Source organism: Tasmannia lanceolata, unplaced genomic scaffold (assembly GCF_043159265.1).
Source record: "Tasmannia lanceolata isolate RefF3 unplaced genomic scaffold, GAP_Taslan_0.1 ptg000037l, whole genome shotgun sequence".
Taxonomy (NCBI): Eukaryota; Viridiplantae; Streptophyta; class Magnoliopsida; order Canellales; family Winteraceae; genus Tasmannia; species Tasmannia lanceolata.
The window spans coordinates 52300806-52321962 of record NW_027518714.1 but is presented as its reverse complement, the minus strand read 5'-3'; the positions used below and the strand labels follow the sequence as shown (position 1 = coordinate 52321962).

General features: G+C 41.2%; 1 protein-coding gene and 1 pseudogene across 1 annotated transcript; both read right to left on the bottom strand.

Moving 5' to 3' along the window:
• Nucleotides 1–3138: 3138 nt before the first annotated feature.
• On the bottom strand, nucleotides 3139–14643 carry POLA2 (DNA polymerase alpha 2). Its single transcript, XM_077371115.1, has 16 exons — nucleotides 14442–14643; nucleotides 14285–14360; nucleotides 13397–13528; nucleotides 12803–13157; nucleotides 12632–12727; nucleotides 12157–12236; nucleotides 11935–12010; nucleotides 11664–11840; nucleotides 10883–10987; nucleotides 10689–10784; nucleotides 10502–10594; nucleotides 10340–10381; nucleotides 10189–10230; nucleotides 3837–3967; nucleotides 3622–3748; nucleotides 3139–3452 (listed from the first exon to the last, which is right to left on the bottom strand). The coding sequence occupies exons 1-16, from the start codon at nucleotides 14515–14517 to the stop codon at nucleotides 3294–3296; spliced, it is 1863 nt and encodes a 620-aa protein (XP_077227230.1). The 5' UTR covers nucleotides 14518–14643; the 3' UTR covers nucleotides 3139–3293.
• A 1610-nt stretch (nucleotides 14644–16253) lies between these two features.
• On the bottom strand, nucleotides 16254–16372 carry LOC143862884 (5S ribosomal RNA; annotated as a pseudogene).
• Between the last annotated feature and the right edge of the window lie 4785 nt (nucleotides 16373–21157).

Below are 21157 nucleotides of genomic sequence, written 5' to 3'. Positions count from 1 at the left end.
TAATAGTTCCGGGGTATAAAATGTGGTTTCCTAGTAGTTCCGGGGTATAAAATGTGGTTCCCTAGTGGTTCCGGGGTAGAAAATGTGGTTCCCTAGTGGTTCTGGGGTATAAAATGTGGTTCCTTAGTGGTTCCGGGGTATTAAATGTGGTTCCCTATTGGTTTCGGGGTATAAAATGTGGTTCCATAGTGGTTCCGAGGTATAAAATGTGGTTCCGTAGTAGTTCCGGAGTATAGAACGTGGTTCCGTAGTGGTTCCGAGGTATAAAATGTGGTTCCCTAGTGGTTCCGGGGTATAAAATGTGGTTCCCTAGTAGTTTCGGGGTAGAAAATGTAGTTCCATAGTGGTCATGGAGTAGAAAATGTGGTTCCCTAGTGGTTCCGGAGTAGAAAATGTGGTTCCTTAGTGGTTCTGAAGTATAAAATGTGTTTTCCTAGTGGTTCCGGGGTAGAAAATGTGGTTCCCTAGTGGTTCTGAGGCATAAAATATGGTTCGGTAGTGGTTCGAGGGTATAAAATGTGGTTCCCTAGTGGTTCCGAGGTATAAAATGTGGTTTCATAGTGGTTCCGAGGTATAAAATGTGGTTCCGTAATGGTTCTGGGGTATAAAATGTGGTTCCGTAGTGGTTCCGAGGTATAAAATGTGATTCCCTAGTGGTTCCGGTGTATAAAATGTGGTTCTCTAGTGGTTCCGGAGTAGAAAATGTGGTTCCCTAGTGGTTCCGAGGTATAAAATTTGGTTCCTTAGTGGTTCCGGAGTAGAAAATGTGGTTCCCACGCCGGGCCCGTGCGGGCCGGGTCGACCCGCGTGTCACCCGGATTTTTGCCGTATTTTTTAAGATGTTTTTGGGAAATGTTATCCGCACTAGCGTATTTTGATGAGGACACTCCTCACATTATTAAAAGTACGGTATGGCCCGCACCATAGGATGATCCAAACCATCCATTAGATGGGCCACAGCCTAAATAGGTTGTGCCCCAAAAAGCATTTCCGTAGGTTTATCCTAACCCTCTTATCAGAATGTTAGAGGGTTGGTCCTAACCCTCTATAGATCGGAGGGTTAGGATCAACCTATGGAAATGATTTTTGGGACACAACCAATTTAGGCTGTGGCCCATCTAATTGACGCTTTGGATCATCCTATGGAGGGCCATACTGTACTTTTAATTAAATGAGGAGTGCCCTCATCAAAATACAGTAGTGTGGATAACATTTCCCCTTTTTTGTATGGGAATTTGCTAGCCACCTATGCCGAGGCAACTTCTCGGCTTGTGGCCCATCCTTTGATGCAAAGATTGGCAGAAGTAATATGGGTGCAAAGGTGGCTAGCAAAAGCATAATTACAAAAAATAGTAATCATTACTTGCAAAAAATAGTAATCATTAGGGATTTGTGGCTGGAGTGCTAAGTTTTAAATGAAAAATTACGAAAAAAATATCAAAATGATGCACTATCATATGACAATTACCGAACTACAAAGTTTGACTGTCTTCCGTCGAAAGTCCGACTCGGAAGTCCGAAGTTTTGTTCGGACTTCCGACGGAAGCCAATAGAATAGGGATAATTCCAAAGATTTTTATTTTCAAATTTAGTAAAAATTCGAAGGATAATAGGGATATACATTGTGATCTTAGTGTCATGCAGGCAACCATAAATTGAAGCTTGATTTTGATGTTTTAGAATAAAAAAATGCAAAGAAAATGGATTTATCTTGAAAATGGGGAAAACAACAAAATTCAGTTTTAAGCTCAAAATTTATTTTCTTTGTATTTTGTAACACTGCTTCGATAAGTTTATCATGAATAAACCCTCATGATTACCAAACCCTGTTGTAAATGGCAACCTTCAAAACCCTTCCATGAAGTTTTCCACGTTAGAAAAGTTTTGAGGAAGAAGAAGGTCGTAGGTGAGAAGGTAATAAAGTACATGGAGATAGGTGCAAAAATGTGGAGAGAAAAAAAAAGGTAGGAGGGGTATATTTGTCCTAAAAGCCATCTTCTCTCACCTGACAACACATTTTTTATAAATTTCAAATAAATACCGGTTCTTCACAATTTCACATAAACTTTGCATTTTTTTAATGATTTTCCCTAAATTCAAATATTATTTGTTGTCCTAATTTTGTTCTTAAATATTATTTTTCTATGTGTTTTAAATATTTATTTTTCTAATTTTTCCTGATTTTTTTGTCTTAATTTTGTTCTGAAATTTTATTTTTTCTGTTTTTCCTAAAATTAACAATAAAAACTAAAACGTCGCAAGATACACCCTTCCCGAGAAATTCCTAAAACAAATATTTGTGACTATGTTGGCTACTCATGTTTTAGCAGTACTTTGGTTTTTCTATGGGATGTCAGACGTGAGTACATGTTATTGTGTTATGATCTAGAAGTTTGAGGCGTAGGACGACTGGGAGTAAGGGTGGCAAAATCAACCGAACCGAAACCGAACAGAAAATTCAGTTAATTCAAATTTCGATTTGGTTTCGGTTCGTTTTGGTTTGAACAATGATAAATGTGACCCTTTTCATTGGAAAATGATAAATATGCCCCTTTTCATCGGTTTGGTTCAGTTTGGAGTGTTTCGGTTTCAATTTCGGTTCGGAGGTAAGCATGTTCGGTTCGGTTTCGGGGTCAAACCGAACCGGAGCCATCCCATCTCAACTGCAAATGTGAGAAATCCAAATCTAAATCTTATGGGTGTCCAAACGTGGCCTAAGAGAACACGTAGAATGCATGTGAGGCGTGCTTCCCCTAATTTGGGAAGTGAAAAAAACCTGGCTTCTGAAGTGAGCTTTCCATCTAAGTAGGGGTGCAAATTGGGTTGATTATTGGGAATTCACGTTGAGCTTTTGCCTTAAAATTGGGTCGGTTTCAGATTGATTCTAATTCATTTTTAGAAAAAGCTCAGCCCGACCCAACCCAAGTTGCACCCCTATAGCTAACTAAGAATTTCCTGGTAACTATGAAATAGCATTTCTTTTTCTTCTTGTCTTGATGCTCTTCATTTTCTTGATGCTCAGTAAGCTTCTGAATTCAAATTCAAACACTGGTCGAAGCTTAAGCCGACCAAAAATTGAAGATAACACAATTGTAGAGTAAGGAAATCGAGGAAAAAAAAAATCAAGGAACCAGATACTTCCTATAATCAAATGATAAATGGGATAAAGAAAAGATAAACAAGACCCACTATAAACGCTGTCTACAGTCATAATTTTTCAAGCTGAACTGTAGATTCATTTGTCTGAATGTCCAGCTCTAGCACCTCCATAAGTTTCTCAGGGGATGGGAAACTTAGATGCGAATAATTGAAGCAGTAGCTCTGTCTGGGTCCCCATGGTACTTAAGCTCTACAAAGGTCCCCCCTCCAATACCCTTAGCCAGTCTCCCAGGATTCACACACAAACAACTCTTGCTTCCTGTTACATCATTTGGTTCTCCAAGGGACAGTACCTGAATAACCACAAGTTAACATTTGAGCTTCTATTCTTCAATTTTGTTTCTTAGTTCTAACAAGACTCCATAGAGAGATTTCCCTTTCTAAAACAAATTGTCCTTGTAAGGGGCTTATTCTCATGGGCGTACACACCAAAAAATAAAGAAAAGAAAAAGACTCTGTTACCTTCATGAAAGGAGCTAGATCCGAAGGGAGGATAAGAATATTTGGAATGGAAGAGATCTGTAGAGCTTCTGGAGCAAGCGAAAGATCCAAAGGAACGCCAATTGAGGGTGGATATAGAGGATAAAAGCTGTTCAACAGAGTAAAATATCTGATTATCCGCAACAAATACTGTTATAATTATGTTAGTTTCTCTGCGATAAATGGCAAAAACATGCCTGCGTTGGCTCAGAAGATGAGTTGCAAGACGCCCCATGCGGTCACTGGATGGTTTATCGGCTGGCATTCGCCAAATCTCCTCACTGCTAAGCTGTTTTAGGATATCCACAGTGCAGCAACCTACGATGACCTGAAACTTAAAACTTTTTTGAGACATGTACATTGCAAAAACTCACCCACATATGCAAGTAAGAATGCAGTGGTCTGCAGACATCAATAAAATTTAACCATTTTCTGTTCCATCAGTATAAAATGGGAGATGATATATTCGCCCCCTTTTCTTCACTGGGCACCATTTTTGTGTAATAATAGTCATAAGTACACTAGAGGGGGGCCGCCATGGGAAGGAAATGGGGAAAATATATCACTTCCCATATAAAATTTGACAAACCCAATTTAAGTCATGGTATAGAGCAATAGAAAAGGGGACGAGAAATGTAGATCCTAGAGAAGCACCGCTCTCCGGCGGATGGCCAGATCAATAGCCGTCCGCCGGGCCTCTAGTAACTCTCATCTGGTTTGTTTTTTGAAAGAGAAGAGACAAGGGTCTCTCTCTCTCTCTCTCTCTCTCTCCCCCCTCCCTTTGCTTCTCTCATACTTTCTTTGTAATCTCTCCCCCTTTTTGTGCCGTGAACCCTCTCTCTTTCGCAGATCTCTCTGTTTTGGGATTTCAGAGAGAGAGCCCAAGTGGGTTTGCACTGGATTTTATGGGTTCTGAATGGATAAGCTATTTTGTGCTTGAAGGTGGTTTTATGTGGTTTATAGTCTGCTCATTCTCTAGCCATTATACTTGGATTTGATGCGGACCCGTTCATGCATCATGCGATTTTTATGGGGTTTGCAAGTGTTTTGAGTCAGTACACCATCTGTTTGACAAAATGCTTGAACCAAATGTTGTGGCTCGGATGACTTTCCTTTTTGTGTATGCAAAATTGGGGGCTTTGGGTGTGGCTCGCCAATTGTTTGATGTTATGCCGGAGAAGATTTTGGTTTCTTGGAGTGCCATGATAGCCAGATTTTTGAAGCCGTGGAGGTCGTTGGGATGCCGATGAGGCCGGATTTGGAAGGCTGCTGGTTGGATCTGGATGGCCGTTGAGGCCCGATCTGGAAGGTTGTTGAGGCTGTGGAAGTCGTGGGAGGCCCGTGGGTTGCCGGATCTGGAGGCCGTGGAGATTGTGGGAGGCAGTGGGTTACCGGATATAGCAATGGGGTTGCCGGATTTGGAAGGCCGTCGGTTGGATCTGGAAGGTCGTGGAGGTCGTGGGAGGCCCGTAGGTTGTCGGATCTAGAGGCCGTGAAGATTGTGGGAGGGCGTGGGTTACCAGTTATCGCAATGGGGTTGTCGGATCTGGTTATAGGAGGCCCTGGGTTTCTGATTCAAGATCGTGGAAGGCAGCTTGAGGTGAGGGCTTGGGGGCCAGCGCTAATAGAGGTCACCAGATTCAGTGGCGTACGATAGAATAAACGGCTATCATGCACGGCTAGGGGCGCACAATAGCTCTAGGTCTTCAGGCGGGATTTTTGAAAGTCGAAATTGCTGGCTGGAATGAGGTGGAGAAGTCTGCGTGGCATGGCGACGCGTATCGGTGGGGCCCTCAAATATGGCACTTTTTGTTGGATTCGATATAATTTAGGTTATTGGGTAATGTAATGGGGAATGGGTATGGATAGCATATAACGGATATGTCAGCTAATCCTATGGTATGTAGGGGGCGGTACTGTTGTAGCCTGTTAGGGGACAACTTGTCCCTTATTTGGCACTTTTTGGAATAATAAATGTCAATTTTCCAAAAAAAAGTCATAGTTAGAAATTATAGGAAGAGAAATGTTAGGATTATATGATTGCATAGATTCATTAACACAATCAACCAATAATGTTGCAAGGGAAAGGTAATGGGAAAAATGTATAATGTTGGCAGCTGCATTAAGCACAAGAAACTACTATCTTGCTAAGTATTATGTTCAGTACATTGGAGAGTAGAAGTCTAGCAATCAACTAAAAATACCTGCCATGGATTTTGGAGTTGAATTTGAATCTTCCATGCATGGCTTCCTAAAAATAAAGATGCAATGCGAGCAGCCCTTGCTCCTCATGTTATGTCTTTGAGTAGGATTTCTCTGGAAGCATGAGAAAAATGTCTGGAGGAAAAAGACAAGCCTCAACCAGACAGGTTAAGGCTGACACAACAAAGAACACCTAAAAGAACAAAAAGGAAGACACGCAAAGGAATAATCCACAAAGGGGGTAGGATCACAAAGTAAAGGGACTCTGACCACCCACTGTGAGTAAGCGAATCTGCATCCCCATTAGATGAGTAGTAAACATGCTGAAATGTGACCTCGTGACCCTTAATAGGGTCTATATCTTCTCCATAGCAACCAGTGAATCTCCATGAGAATCCTGCTCTTTGGCCCACCGAATAGCATTCATAGAGTCCCCCTCAATAATCAAGTTATCTAATGATCCTGTTCAACCCCAAGGATACCTATAATTGGCACAACAAGTTCCACCTAATTCAAATCCTTCACTCCAATTGGTCCAGAGAAGGCCCACCTCAATTCTATTCCGTGGTCACAAAGAATTCGGCAAATACCAGCAGGGCTCAGATTCCATCAGCCGGAACCATTGAAGTTTAGTTTAAGAACTCCAGTAGGGCGGATAGAGTCGATGAACCACCAAGGGGAAGGGTGGTATTTACTATAAACCCCAATTCCTACCCCTACTAGGACTCCTATTAACTGCAGACTCTTTTTTTCAGACTTACCTTCTTAAAACAAAAATCTTAACACTCTAATCCTACTGCAAATAAAGTAGGACTCTTCAAACCCATCATGAAAACTAACACACTTCAAGTCCTAACTTCCTTATCTTGCAATGTGGGCCCTTGTAGTGTGTTAAGTGATTAATTACAAATTACTTCCATGTCCCTATCTCTTAATATTTTCATAATAAACATGTAGACCCTATTTTAAACACCTACAACTTAAAGAAATGAAATGATATTGGTGAGAAAAGATCGTGGTACCCCTCTTATAATTTAAGAGGACTTAAAAACACCTAAAGGACACTTAAATATTAGAGTATGGGCCTTAGGATGGTCCACATCATAATCCCTCACTTGAAAAGATTAGACTCCGTTGAATATAATGATTGGCATGATAGTGAGTGCTCCTCTTCTCTCGCGCTGCATATGGTTGTCCTTTCCAATGGATTAAGTACTTCCAATGCACAAGTAGCTTTGGGCAGTCATGGTTGGTTTGAAGTAGTAATAACTAGGTGAGCTTTTGATGCATCCTTGTAATGTGTGAGCTTAGTTAGAAAGAAACTTAGATCCTCTGCTTCATTAGGTTTTAGATGTCTGCTCGCTCGTTTGCAACTAAATAGTAAAAATCTGTGAGTGGTCCAAATACTACGATTGGTGATTCCGTTGAGTGCATATCGACAAAAGTATCATCTTGGATTTGACTTCCTTGCTGTAGTTGACGTGTAAGCTCTTCCTATTGAGTATGCCGAATGATTTGCCTTTTCTAGGGATGTTGGATAACACTTGTTGACTGTTGTCCTTTTGATCCTCAGAGAGTGTTCACGGGCTAACTTCAGATGAAATTAACTTTGAAGGATGGTGGCTGTTTTATGAATCCTTGACCGAGCCACGTACTATCAAAATTGCCGTTGGATCACCAGTGTGGCTCTCATTCATTGCTTTAAGTTGAGTGATTGTTACTCTGTCAATCCTCTCATACAAGCTTGGATTTAGATGATCGAAGATAATTGCCTCTTGTACACTTGCTTGGCCAAGTACATTTGCCAAGTTTTCTGCATCTCCAGACAACAAATAATTTCATCACGCAATCTTTGATTTTTTTGGCTTTCTCCTCTCGAAACATTCTAGGTCATACTATTTTACATTCTTGAAAAGCCTTCGGAGCAAAGTTTTCCAAAAAAAAATCCCTCACATCAATCCAACGAATGAAAGGTGGTTTTCCCATTATCTAAGTGTTAGCCACCACTCTAAGGCAAGTCCGGCCAAAGTTATCCTTGTAATGAAAATCATATACTCATCGCTCATATTATGTTTCCATAAAAACAACTCTATTGCTTCTACCCTATCAAGACATTATTGTTCAATAACTCCAGAAAATCTTGATGTCTTTAATCCTCATAGTGTATTGATTATGATCCACAGATTCGGTTCTTCCCGTCATAATCCACTATTCTGAGAAGCCATTCAAACCTAGGCTCTGATACCAAATTGATGTGAATCCAGGGTTTAAAGATTACTTTTCTAGGAAGAGAGAGTAGAATGAAACGGACTGAGGAGTGAGGACTCATGCCCCTAGGAGAGAGACACTTGGCAACCGAGCTTGGGAGAATAAACTCAACTTTATTAAATCATATCATCATAACTAAGGTCATGGGCCTTTATAATTTATAAATACTTCAATTGCCACAAAATTCATGATTAGAAGAGGATTAGGACTCCTAAACCTCACCCAAATCGAGTTATAAACCTCAAATCCTACCCCTGGTGGGACTTGTAGCAACATAAGACTCTTTTATATTGACTTTCATTCTTAAAAAAAAATAAATTCTTAACACTTTCATGACTCCTATTTTCTACCAATAGCAACAAGACAAGTGTCAAATGACAGCCAAACAGGAGATAACCTACATTTAGTATAGCCTACACAATCTATCACAAATATTGTCACAACACTAGTCAACACACAAGTTATAGCCTACATAATGCTGTCACAACACCAATCATGCCTTAAACTTGGCAATCACAGCCAAACACGCCCGCAAGGGCTATTTCAATACCAAAATAGAAGATAACCAACATTTAGGGGCCGTTTGGATACGCATATTTTAGAATCCAGGTTTTAGTTTGAAAACAGTGTAAAAGAGGGTTCATGATCAAGCTGTTGTATGTTGTCCTGCCAGAGTTTCTTGGATTTTAAGTAAGAAATCCAGGTTTTAGAAATCTCTCCCCCATCCTGAGATTTCTAAAACCTGGAAACATGGGACGATCTCCTTCTCTCTTGTTGTCGGAAAGAAGGGTGAGAAATCAGAAAACGGCGGCTGGTCTCTTTCTTCTCCCATCTCCCATCTACAATTTTGAGGAAATCCAAGATTCTAAAACCCGCGTATCCAAACGACCCCTTAGTATCCAACAAACTTGAACAAAATGAACATAAACAAGGTCCAATGGGACTGCAGATACAAACAATGGGCGTTTTAGCCTAACTGAACCACCAAATAAGGAGTAAAACCTTAAAAAAATCACTTTGAAATCCCACCACAACACTTGATCATATTCCCTAGGCAAACACACCGCAGGGAAGGAATCCTTTCCAAAAAATCAAAACAAATAGAAGCCAAGAGCAAGTTTGAAAAAAAAAAAAAAAAAAAACTGAACGAAATGAGGACAATGACATGTATTTGGGTTTCGACTCCTCAAGCAAAACATCTCCACACCATCCTCACCTCTGGGCTCCCCTTCATGGACCAACATCTGCAGGAGAAGTTAACGCTAGCGAGAAGAGTATCACACCACACACACAATCACACACACACACACGCATGCACGCACGCACACACACACCCGTCGTTTTTTAGTTTTATTTGATTTGCAGTACAGAAAAGGGGAGGGAGGAGGGATCACCCTAGGGCTCTAATACCATGTGAACAAGAGTAGAGTGAATGTGAGAGATAAGAACATGAAAGAATGGAAAATCGTGAGTGTTACCCACGACCCTCAACTCAAATGTTTTATTATATTAATGTGGACAGAAATACCCCTAGCTAATAAGATTTTTGTTTTGTTTTTTGGAAATGGAATAAGATAATCGCGCCCGTCCAATTAACATAGGCTTTTATTTATAAATGTAGTTGTCACCTAATTGTTTGATCCAATACTTAAGGCAGAAAGCAGCCTAGAGGAGAATAAAGTGTGCAGAAGCTATTACTTGAGGACAATGACATCAACTTAGGCAATGTTAATGTCAAAAGCATATGACTAGCATCTCATACTATGAACTATATGGCACAAGTTGTTTGAACTTTGAAGTTTGAACATATCAACATACTTGATAGAAGATTATAAATTTATAAGTAAAGATTGTAAGAATGATCATTTCACTAGTACATATAATTGTCTCATCAAGTTAGAGCTATAATGTGATCTGCATAATGTGTCTCTGCTGCAGTAAGCAATCATGTTAAAAATGTAAAAATGAAATGTGATAGAAAATCATTCCTTTCAGCACATTTACCAAGTGCCTGAGTGAGAGCAAAGACCATGAATAAAATCCTCAACGATGATATTCTTAGGGATCAGCAATATGTACCTCATTCACATTGAAAATGCCTGGATTTGCAAGACAAGTTATCTGGAATAATAAAAGTAAATTCAATTTTAAATACCGATGTAACCAACATTAGAGAAAAGAGCTAGAAAATGTGTGCTATGGTAGTAAATCCAAAGAAAACTATACATACTTGATGTTTAAGATCTTCAGATGGATGGATATCAAATGCGGGCTGTGAAACAAAAAAAATTAACAATCTACACGTTAATATCTTGAAGAGACAATTTTTCATTGCCGGTTCAAGATTAACGATGTGGAAAAATGGATAGAATAAATCCAGCGAGAATAGCACCTGAGGGAAAACAAAATCGTGGTTTGCATCTCGTGTAGATGGCAAGAGAACCACACGGGCAGAAGAGCCCATATATTCAGCATAATCTTGCAACTGGATCAATAAGTCCACAAAAGTAAGAAAGTTAAATACTTTAATCTGACAGATCTGCTTATCAGTATACATGCATATTTGATAGACAACAAACCCTTCTGAGAACTTCGATTCGAAAAATTTCATCAAAGCTTCTGTTGACAGTTCCTTTCTTTATCTCAGGATGTTCAGAGTCAAGAAATGGCCCTAGCTGTAAAAAGTAGCCAGCTAGTTAATAATGGAACTTCTAGTTAATGCACAAAAAGATTTCTCAAAAGGTAATAGAACTGAACCATTTTAGGTTCTCACCATGATAAGCAGTTGAGGCTGTTTTCTGCTGGCATAAGCAAGCAGTTCTATTAAAGGCTCAAATAATAAGTTGTCGGTTGTCGTAAAAGGACCAGCTGCTATTACCTGTGAACAGTTGTGAAAGATTGTTCAATTTCCAATACAGAGGCAGTAATAGAAATAGAAAGGAGTAGAGAATGCAGAGAAAAAAGAGTCAAAAACTACTTTACAAGTAAAAATCATGAACCTGGCAGAGATTTTTTCTGAGTGATAAGGAGCTATTCATGTGTTCAACATGTAGTGGCCATCCAGGCCCTAAATAGCAATCTAGACAGTATACATAGACTTATGGGCCAAGCATTCAACTAGAACTTAAACTCAGCTTAATGATGTCCTACGCCCGAGTCAACTAATAACTCCGTGAGTACTCTATCAAGCTTTAGTGCAAACAATCTGATATTTTGGTGTTTTGAGTATCCAATAAAAATTGTGACTACTCGACTGATCATTTCAAGATTTTCGAGTACAAGATCAAAAATTTTAGGTACCACATCAAGTTCTATTGGGTTTTGAAACAAAACAAGTTGTCTCTTAACTCGATCTGAATCTGGATTGAGTCAAGCTGACTTGGTGAGTTTTCGAGTAATCTGAGCTTTGAACATCGATATCGATGAGAATGAAAGGCTACTAGTTAAAATCCTATAACATAAAAAAGGCTACTAGTTAAAATCCTATAACATAAAAAACGGCTACTAGTTAAAATCATATAACATAAAAAGCATTTGACTATCATCTTGTATACCAATGATAGCTCTCTTGAAGTATTGGAAGGGGACGCCGGTTGAAATTCCTGGTCCATAGCTTGCTTCTTTGCAGGAGGTAAACTTTCATCAGGGGAAATGGACAAAGGAAGACAATCAATCACTTCTGATGCAATCAAATAGTGGCCACTAGGATTGTGCCCCACAATGCCAATCACCTGAAAATGCAATTACTATAAAATTATTTTGTTCATAGCATTTACAACAAATTTGAACTTCACAAGTGACAAGCTATATCTTATAGAGATTTACCTGACCCGGGAACAAGGAAAAGTAGTCCAATTTATGAAGGTCAAGACGCACACGTTGCCCTCCACAATGCTCGACACTATCATAAGTTTGAAACCCATACTTAAACAGAAAAACTCAAAAATCCTTGTTCCCTCTAACTGTGGGGATTCTTCAGTAACTGATAGGCTTATAACCGGAAATTCAATGCACATATATGGCACAATAAGCAACAGTAGCATGTACCTGCCTTGTATCAAGATAGATTTCTCATTCAGATGTCCTTCTCCATCGCAGCAAACCATACCAACGACAAATACATGCTTCTGAAATGAGTGATTCATCAGAGGAACAGATGTTGCAATGAAACCAATATCCAAATGAGAACTTGAGCAAGTAGGAACATTTGGATCAGTTTTACTAGAGGATATTATCGATTGGAATGAATGGAGCTGTTTGATGACTTGCAGCTACAGACTTCCTACCTTCAAGTACGTATATACAGACCAGAAATTACAAGACTACCACTAAGGCTGTGTTTCTTTCGACATAAAATGGGCATAAAGCATACTTTACGCCCAATTTATGTCGAAAGAAACAGAGACTAAATAACATGATTTCAGTGATAGTCTTGTACTTGCTAGTATTTATTAACTTTGAATGCCATGAAATGAAATCAGAGAATTTCACAATTTAACAGGAAAGAAATACGGGGAATCACCTGTGAAGCCAAAGTAGCATCGGTTGGTTCCCCATAGAGTCCAGACGCAACAAGTGCACTTGTATGCCTTCTAATGCGGTTTTCAAGGGAATTAAACTATGTCACGAAAAAAAAAAAATTAGAAGCAAGACAAATAGCAACATGGAAATCTAATCTAGTTATGTAGATTACCCTGTCTTCAATCCTGTCATACATGAACCTGCAACCTGGTTGCGGCTGTGATTGGTGAAGTTGCAATGAACACCTTTCGCCTGGCCGAACCCTTCTAATGACATCATCTTCTAGGTTTTCCTCTTCTTCCTTTATGTGGTCATTCACATCTGGTGTATTGAAAGCGAACTGCAACACAAATTTGTTTGCCCGTTGTCCAAAAGGGGTCATGCGATTACTTACGACTTTTGATGAAGAAGGTGTCTCATTTGCTTCAGGTGTTGAGTTGAATGGCTCTGAATAAAGTCTTTCTGATTGTTTCATTGGAGTATTAAGAGAACCCAATCGGGTATCTTCTTGTTCATTGCTTATAATCCTACATAAAATTTCTCGTTGGCATTATAAACAAATTCATTAACCAATAACGGTTAGCGAAGAGCGAAGTCACACACATGCTCTCTCTCTCTCTCTCTCTCTCTCTCTCTCTCTCTCTCACACACACACACACACACACACAGAGAGAGAGAGAGAGAGAGAGAGAGAGAGAGAGAGAGAGAGAGAGAGAGAGAGAGAGAGAATAAAATGAAATGAAATAAAGTCAAATTCAATGCTTACATTTCAACATCGTTGCTGGAGTAAATATGCAAACTGGGTTCCTCTTTAATAAGGCTATCCAATTGTTCGTTTTGAAGGTGTGATAGGAAACCATCCATGTGAGCATCTTGAACAGTGGATCCACTTAATTGCCTGATATCAAATTACATAGCACAAGATCTAGACTCAGTTAATATCATGAAATACTCCAATTTGTTTTGTTTTTTTTATATTATTTCAGCTGACTAGCGCCTTTCATACATAATGCAAAATAAGCAATACTGAAGAAAATATCAAAATGGAACAATATATTCTTAAAAATTCTAAAAACCCTAAGGCCACGTTTGGATACCAGCAAGATTTAGATTTGGATTTAGTTGATATTTTGAACTGGATCAGATCCTTAGATTTCCAAATCAGCTACAACAGTGCAAAAAATTCTGATTTTCAAATCTTTTCTGCGAGACATTATTTGGAAATCAATATTTGTGGCAACTTCCATCACCATCGCTGCTCCTCGACGTTGCTCCTGCTGCAGCAAGACATCCCTCCCTCTCTCTCTTTCTCTCTCTCTTAAAACATGATCATGAAGATGATTGATGTGTTCTGTATCCAAAACTCAAATCCAAATCAAAATACAAATGCATGAGGTATCCAAACAGGCCCTAATTGCATACAAGGATTTTATAATCCAGGTTTGCAGAATTCTGAATTTTACAAGGTAAAACCTGGATTTAAAAGCTAAAACCTGGATTGTGCATTTTCAGGATTGTAAAATCCAAAATTTAGCACATAAATCTAGGTTTTAGGTTGTAAAATCCATGTATTCAAACGGAGAATAAATTTCCTTAATTTTCTCTTCTTGAAAAAAATAAAGGAGAAAAAAAAAAGAGTAACGAACTGATTTACCTGTTGAGAAAGTAGATCTCCCAGCTAGAAACAAGATCGGAAGGCTTGAGCTCGAAATTTATGCAAAAAGTATGACCTAAATGAGAAAAAATAAGTTATTTAAAGCGATTTCATACGAAATCGAGTTGGGGTTAGGGTTAGGGTTTTAGAATCTCACATTTCTTCAGAATCTCATCCTCTTGATCGAGAGAGAAACCGTTCCTCTCGAACTCGGCTTTGATTTCTTCTTCCATGCGATTTTTTTTTTGTTAGGGTTTGAAAAAACTCGTGAGTTTTAGAGACAGAGGGAGAAAGGGGAAATTTGGAGAGGGTGAAGAAATGGCGGGAAATCTGTTTGGCGCGAAGAAATATACCGTTTTTGGTTCCTTGGGCAAAGCTCGTGTCCCTAAAATGCCCCTCGTTTTTAGGGCTGACAATTTCACCCTTTAAAACGGGGATCCGCCCCGCCCCGCCCCGAACGGGGCAGGGATTCCCCGACTTGGAGCGGGGACTGGACGGGGATGGGGATGCCCCGCCCGGCCCCGTTTTAATATGCAAGCCATTATCAATATCCTCTTATTTTAGTATTGTTTTAGTGTTTTTTAAGTTAACAATAACTTTTTTTTATGCTAGTAATATTGGCACTATCATATTTTGATAAGTGCACAAACACGACTCGTCTTTTTCTTTTTTTGGGCTGTTAAAAAGCTTTTTTGAGGTGAGGATTTTTGTGTGAGGCGGGGATGGGGATTCCCCAAAGCGGGGACGGGGAATGGTCTTTCCGGCGGGGACAGGGACGGGGAATGCAACATCCGGCCCCGCCCCGTCCCACCCCGTTGCCAGCCCTACTCGTTTTTCATTTTAAAATGCCCCCTCCTTTTTTCATTTTATATGATGTAAGCCCGTGTAGTCCAGTATTTAAAAAAAAATGTAGTATATGAGGCACACCATAGGATGATCCAAACCGTCCATTTGATGGGCCACAATGTAAATAGGTTGTGGCCCAAAAAATATTTCCAAAGGATGATCCCAACCCTCCTATATATAGAGGTTTCCGTAATCTTGTGGTGTGGTAAAACTAAAGTACTATATGAGCCACACTATAGGATGATCCAAACCGTCCATTTGATGGGCCACAATGTAAATAGGTTGTGGCCGAAAAATCATTTCAAAGAGGTTTCCATAATCTTATGGTGTGGCCTATATAATACTTTTAAAAAAATACTGGACTATACAGAATTATACCGTATAAAACCTCATAAATACTTGACAAGGAAAGTTCTAAGATGAAAGATACTTGTACTCTCTTTCCTAAAAGACACTTTTTGGGCCCTACTTTTGGCTTGAATGGATCCGTAGATCTAAAGGCAACCATAAGTACGGCAAAATGCTTTTTGTGACACTTTGATCGGCTCTTGATCAGTTAAGTTTCATTTAGGCTTTGTTTGGTTAGATGAGATTTTAGTGGAAGTAGTAGTCAACAAGGCGGTGACAAGGGTGGGATATGTGTAGACTTGTCAAGAGAAGATTAGAGGAAATTTTGGGGAATTTTGGTAGTGTGTTTGGTTAGATGTCAAAGCATGTGGGAGAATGGAGGGGTGTCATTAACAAAATAAATAATAGAAGAGAGAGAAAGAGGAGAGAGAAAGAGAGAAAAAAGTAATGATTACACATGGTATATCATATTCTACTCCTCCCCTCTAAAATTTATCAAAAACAAGGTTTGGCATAGGGGAGGGGACAATCCCGCCACATAGGCGCCACCTAAGCAAAAAGCTAATAATGATGTCTCTTCCATGTCTAGTAGTCCAATGGGATTTGAGCTAAAAAATGACAATCAAACAACATTTGGTATTTTACTTTCCTAGAAATGCTCAGCCGTCTTCCCTACTTTTTGCAACCAAACAGAGCCTTAAGGGTTCTGCCAAGAAAATCTAAGGTTGAACAAAACTTTTAAACCATCACGGCAAAGGTTATGATTGGTAAGAGATGGGTGCAACATGAGGACTCCCCATGAGACCGCCCATTTTAGTACTACTCCAATCCAAGGACGTTTAACTTTGGAGTTCTAATGGGATCCAATGCATTTGTGCAGGTATGATTTCACCTCTTTATAGTCATTCTTAGTACAAGAGAACAACTGCGCAAAAAAAGTTGAAGTCTTACGATCAATGGCAAAAGCAAGTTTTTAGTCTTAAAAGTGAACATAGGTGGGCATGTATGTGAAATCAAAACCGTCGATCTTGACTCTTGTAAAACCCTGATCTTCACTCAATCCCAATCTCAACTCAACTCAACAGAGCCTTTGTCCCAAACTAGTTGGGGTCGGCTCACTGAATCTCATACTTTAGTACCTGTTGGGATTGCTGGAGTTTTCTAGAAAAGATTGGAAAGGAATTTTTTAAAAAAAATTACTTACTTTTTCTCCGTGCACAAAAAAAGATTACTTGAGCCAATCCTATTCAATTTTTATCCCTGGACCTTAAAATCATAATAATATCCCTCTAAATTAACATAATTGTATTATTTTCCTCTAAAACACAGAAAGAAAAAATTTTCTCAAGAAAAAATATTCTGCCAAAAATGTTTTTTTTTTCTTGCAATAGAAAAAAGGACCTTAGTTCCCATAATAAATATTTCTTTGAAGAGAACTAAGAGCTTGTTTTGGAAACAATGCAAGTTGACACTTTTGTTAGTGGTGATAAAGGTTAGGAAGACAGGAAGAATAGTGGAAAGTATGTGGAATTCTGCAATTGAGAGCTAAGGCCAGGATTGTAGAAACTCATGTACGATATGGTGTATCTACTTTTGCCCATTTAGGAGTGATAAAATGGAGAAATTTTATGATTACAGTGGGCACAAACACGTAAAGGAAGTATGATGGCAGGACCCTTTCATCATATAATTTCTCGATAAAATGAAGGGAAGAGATATTTTCGTCCCCTTTTGCTTCCCTGGGCCACCACCCTATAAAATATTTATGACTTTCGTTTTACACTATAGTAGGGTGGCCTGAGAAAGGAAAAAAATATGGATATATCATTTCCCTAAGATGAATTATTTTAATCAATTGGGTAGAGATCATGGTAGACCTGTGGGCGTATAGAACACGTAAATTCACTGAATAAAATCACATATACAATTGGGTAGAGATCATGGTAGACCTAGGTATTGAGCCTCTAGCTCAATGGTCAAGGCTTTGTTCTTCAACATGAAGGTCGGAGGTTCATCCCAGCTTATATATATATATATATATATATATATATATATATATATATATATATATATATATATATATATATATATATATATATATATATATATATATATATATATATATATATATATATATATATATATATCATATTAGTACCAACTACGAAGCCCAGTCAAGGATACATGTATATGGGTATAATATGTTGCACACACGATGCACGAGGTGTGTGGATGATGTTAGACCTAAAATCGGTAACAGGTACAGCAGTGGCGTAAGAACTGAGAGCGAGTGACGAGGGAGGTTGAGTATGAGTCCTGCTATGAGGGCTGAGTCCTGCACAAGGCAAGCGAGGTCAGAAGACCAGACCGGGTTTTACTCCGGACAGGCCCTTCGACACTCAAGTCAGTATGAGCAGGAGTGAAGGGGAGATGTCTAAGAGTTTAGGAAGAGAAGGGATTTTCGCATTACCCATTAGTCTGAGCTTTAGTCCCCTATTTATAAGGAAAATCTGTTGAGGTGTCCTGGACAGGTGTCCAGGACAGGTGGCGGCCTGTGAGAGGCTGGATCTCACCTACTCTGAACAGGTGGCAGCCTGTGAGAGGCTGGGTCTCACCTACTCTGGGACAGGTGGCAGCCTGTGAGAGGCTGAGTCTCGCCTACCCTGGGACAGGTGGCAGCCTGTGAGAGGCTGAGTCTCACCTACCCTGGGACAGGTGGCAGCCTGTGAGAGGCTGGTGTTTTCACACCCCATCAGTTGCCCCCCAGTTTTCCAAGTCATTGAAGGACTTGGGAAAGTGTGATCACTCGTTTTTCTGGATGGGGAGACGTTGTTCGGGGGTGAATCGAAGAATTTAGCACGGAGTCCGGAGTTCGCAGTCCGGAGTTCGGAGTTCGCAGTCCGGAGTACGGCTTCAACCGGACTGGGTTCTGATGCTTTACAGAATGCTCAATATCCGGAGTTCGGAGTTCGGAGTTCGGAGTCCGGAGTTCGCAGTTCGGAATCCGGAGTACGGCTTCAACCGGACTGGCTCCTGGCGCTTTGCAGAATACATTATATTCAGTCCGGAGTTCGCAGTTCGGAGTCCGGAGTTGGGAGTCCGGAGTACGGCTTCAACCGGACTGGCTCCTGGCGCTTTACAGAATACATCATATCCAGTCCGGAGTTCGCAGTTCGGAGTCCGGAGTACGGCTTCAACCGGACTGGCTCCTGGCGCTTTGCAGAATACATTATATTCAGTCCGGAGTTCGCAGTTCGGAGTCCGGAGTTGGGAGTCCGGAGTACGGCTTCAACCGGACTGGCTTCTGATGCTTCATAGAACGTGTTATATCCAGTCCGGAGTTCGGCTTCAACCGGGCTGGTTCCTGGCGCTTCATAGAACGCGTTATATCCAGTACGGTTTTTTCCGGACTGAGTTTTGTCGTCTAGCGGCCAGTTCGGTGCGGACCGGACTGATTTTTGTCGTTTTGTGAGAACGCGTTATATCCAGTACGGTTTTTTCCGGACTGAATTTTGTCGTCTTGCGGCCAGTTCGGTGCGGACCGGACTGATTTTTGTCGTTTTGTGAGAACGCGTTATATCCAGTACGGTTTTTTCCGGACTGAATTTTGTCGTCTAGCGGCCAGTTCGGTGCGGACCGGACTGATTTTTGTCGTTTTGTGAGAACGCGTTATATCCAGTACGGTTTTTTCCGGACTGAATTTTGTCGTCTAGCGGCCAGTTCGGTGCGGACCGGACTGATTTTTGTCGTTTTGTGAGAACGCGTTATATCCAGTACGGTTTTTTCCGGACTGAATGCGGAGTGCGGAGATCCATTCTTGGGACGTGAATGTTTACGCGCGTGCTTGATCGTATTGATGGTGGGAGAATGTGTCCGTCATAAATAGGGGACACGTGGCGCAATCCGGATGACCTCGAGATGCGTGCATCGCATTTATTGCCAAACCGCCTCTTAAAAACTATATAAGGAGGTTTACCCCCCTTCACTTTTTACTTTTCATCTTTTTCCTCTTCTTGCTCTGGGAGTTTCCACTTCTCAGTTCGCAGCTCGCATTCCGCAGATCGCAGATCGCAGTTCGCAGCCCGTAGCTCGCAGTCGCGTTCCAAGATCTTTACGAGCTCCACTCACCGGTATTCCTCTCAGCCCTTCCTTTTACTATGTCTGGTAGTACTTCCAATTCCGAGTCCGGTACGGGGTCCTCCACTAGCAGTAGTTCGGAGTTTAGGATGCCTCAGGAGCCTGTAGTGGCTAGGGCGTCTGATAGGATAGACCTTGTAGATAGTGACGACGGAGGGGATAGGGATGAAGTGATCTTAGATCTGAATGTCACTCCACCCTTGACTGGCAGTCTCCCGCGAGCAGGAGGGAGTGTTGAGAGCGACGTTGCTGAAGCGTCCACAACATTCCTTCCTGGCCGGGCGGTGGAGGTGATCGCTAGAGCGCGGATGGATGCCGATCCAAAATACAACTTGCGAGCTCTAGTCGAGGAGAACTACCTCACCAGGTCTATGCTGGGAGATATCAGGGATAAATACTGTGTGCCCCCGAGATTTGAACTGAGGGCAGCTATAGAGGGAGACAGAGCTTGCAACGAGAGCCAGGATCTCTGTATTTATGAGGAGTCGCTGAGGGCAGGACTCCGATTTCCGTTGCACCCCTTTTTCTCAGCGGTGCTACGATACTACGGACTAGCCCCGGCCCAGGTAGCTCCGAACTCATGGAGATTATTAGTTGGGTTTTTATACCTCGTCCACGGTCGGTTAGAGAGGAGCGTGACTTTGTCACTGTTCCGTGCTTGTGCACACCTGAAGAAGCATAAAGAAGGGGGCTGGATCTACATTAGCCAGCGCCCTGAACGGAAGATAATCACTGGCATTCCTTCGTCGATTCACTCATGGAAGAATAGATTCTTCTATGTTGTGGATCAGGAGGCCAGTGAGCCCTGGTCCGTCCCTCTAGTGTGGGACACTCCAGATACCTCAAAACTGAGTCGAAAGCCGCTCCTCGAAGGTGAGGACAGGATAACATTCGCCTTGATGCGGAAGGAGATCGAGCAATCGGGCCTCATCCGTTATAAAGAGTTTTCTGAAGAGGCGATTCTGGTCGGGCTGGGCGTGAGTGCCGCGACTCCAGAACGTATGTAGCTAGACTTGTCTATGCAATCTGTTTATTTTTTATATACTTGCTTCTGACCGTTGGCTGCTCATTTGTCTTGCAGAGATGAAGAAACAATCAACCGTCGAGAAAATCAGGCAAGGAGCCCAGCCACGGGCACAGGAGGGTGCTGCACAGGCACAACAGGAGCGCCAGAAGAGAAAGGCGACTGTACTGAGGAGTCCGGCCCCGTCACAGGGCACTCCACCCCCATCCCAGAGGCCCAAGACTACGGTGAAGCTAATAGGCCCCTTTGCTCAGGGCGGTGGCTCTTCTAAATCCGGTGGTGCTTCTACCGGAGCCGGTTCTGGGGCTCGTCCTCCTACGGGACTTAGTGAGCATGTCTTTCGACCCAATTGGGCCGTTTTGAAGGATGACACTGCCCTAGGCGAGAGCCGAGTAGCAGCAGAGCTCATGAGCAAGTGTTTGCTGCGGAAGGACAAGCAACAGGTCCTTTACGAGCCGCCAGCTACAGGAGAGGAGGCTGTGTTATCCTCAGCTTACCAGGTAAGGAAGTGGTGCTTC

Excerpts from the sequence above, each read along its gene's own strand:
- POLA2 (XM_077371115.1), bottom strand. The coding sequence starts at position 14,517 with ATGGAAGAAGAAATCAAAGCCGAGTTCGAGAGGAACGGTTTCTCTCTC. Across the intron at positions 13,158-13,396 it reads TCCAGCAACGATGTTGAAAT|GATTATAAGCAATGAACAAG; the intron begins GTAAGCATTGAA and ends AATTTTATGTAG. Across the intron at positions 3,453-3,621 it reads ATCTAGCTCCTTTCATGAAG|GTACTGTCCCTTGGAGAACC; the intron begins GTAACAGAGTCT and ends GTGGTTATTCAG.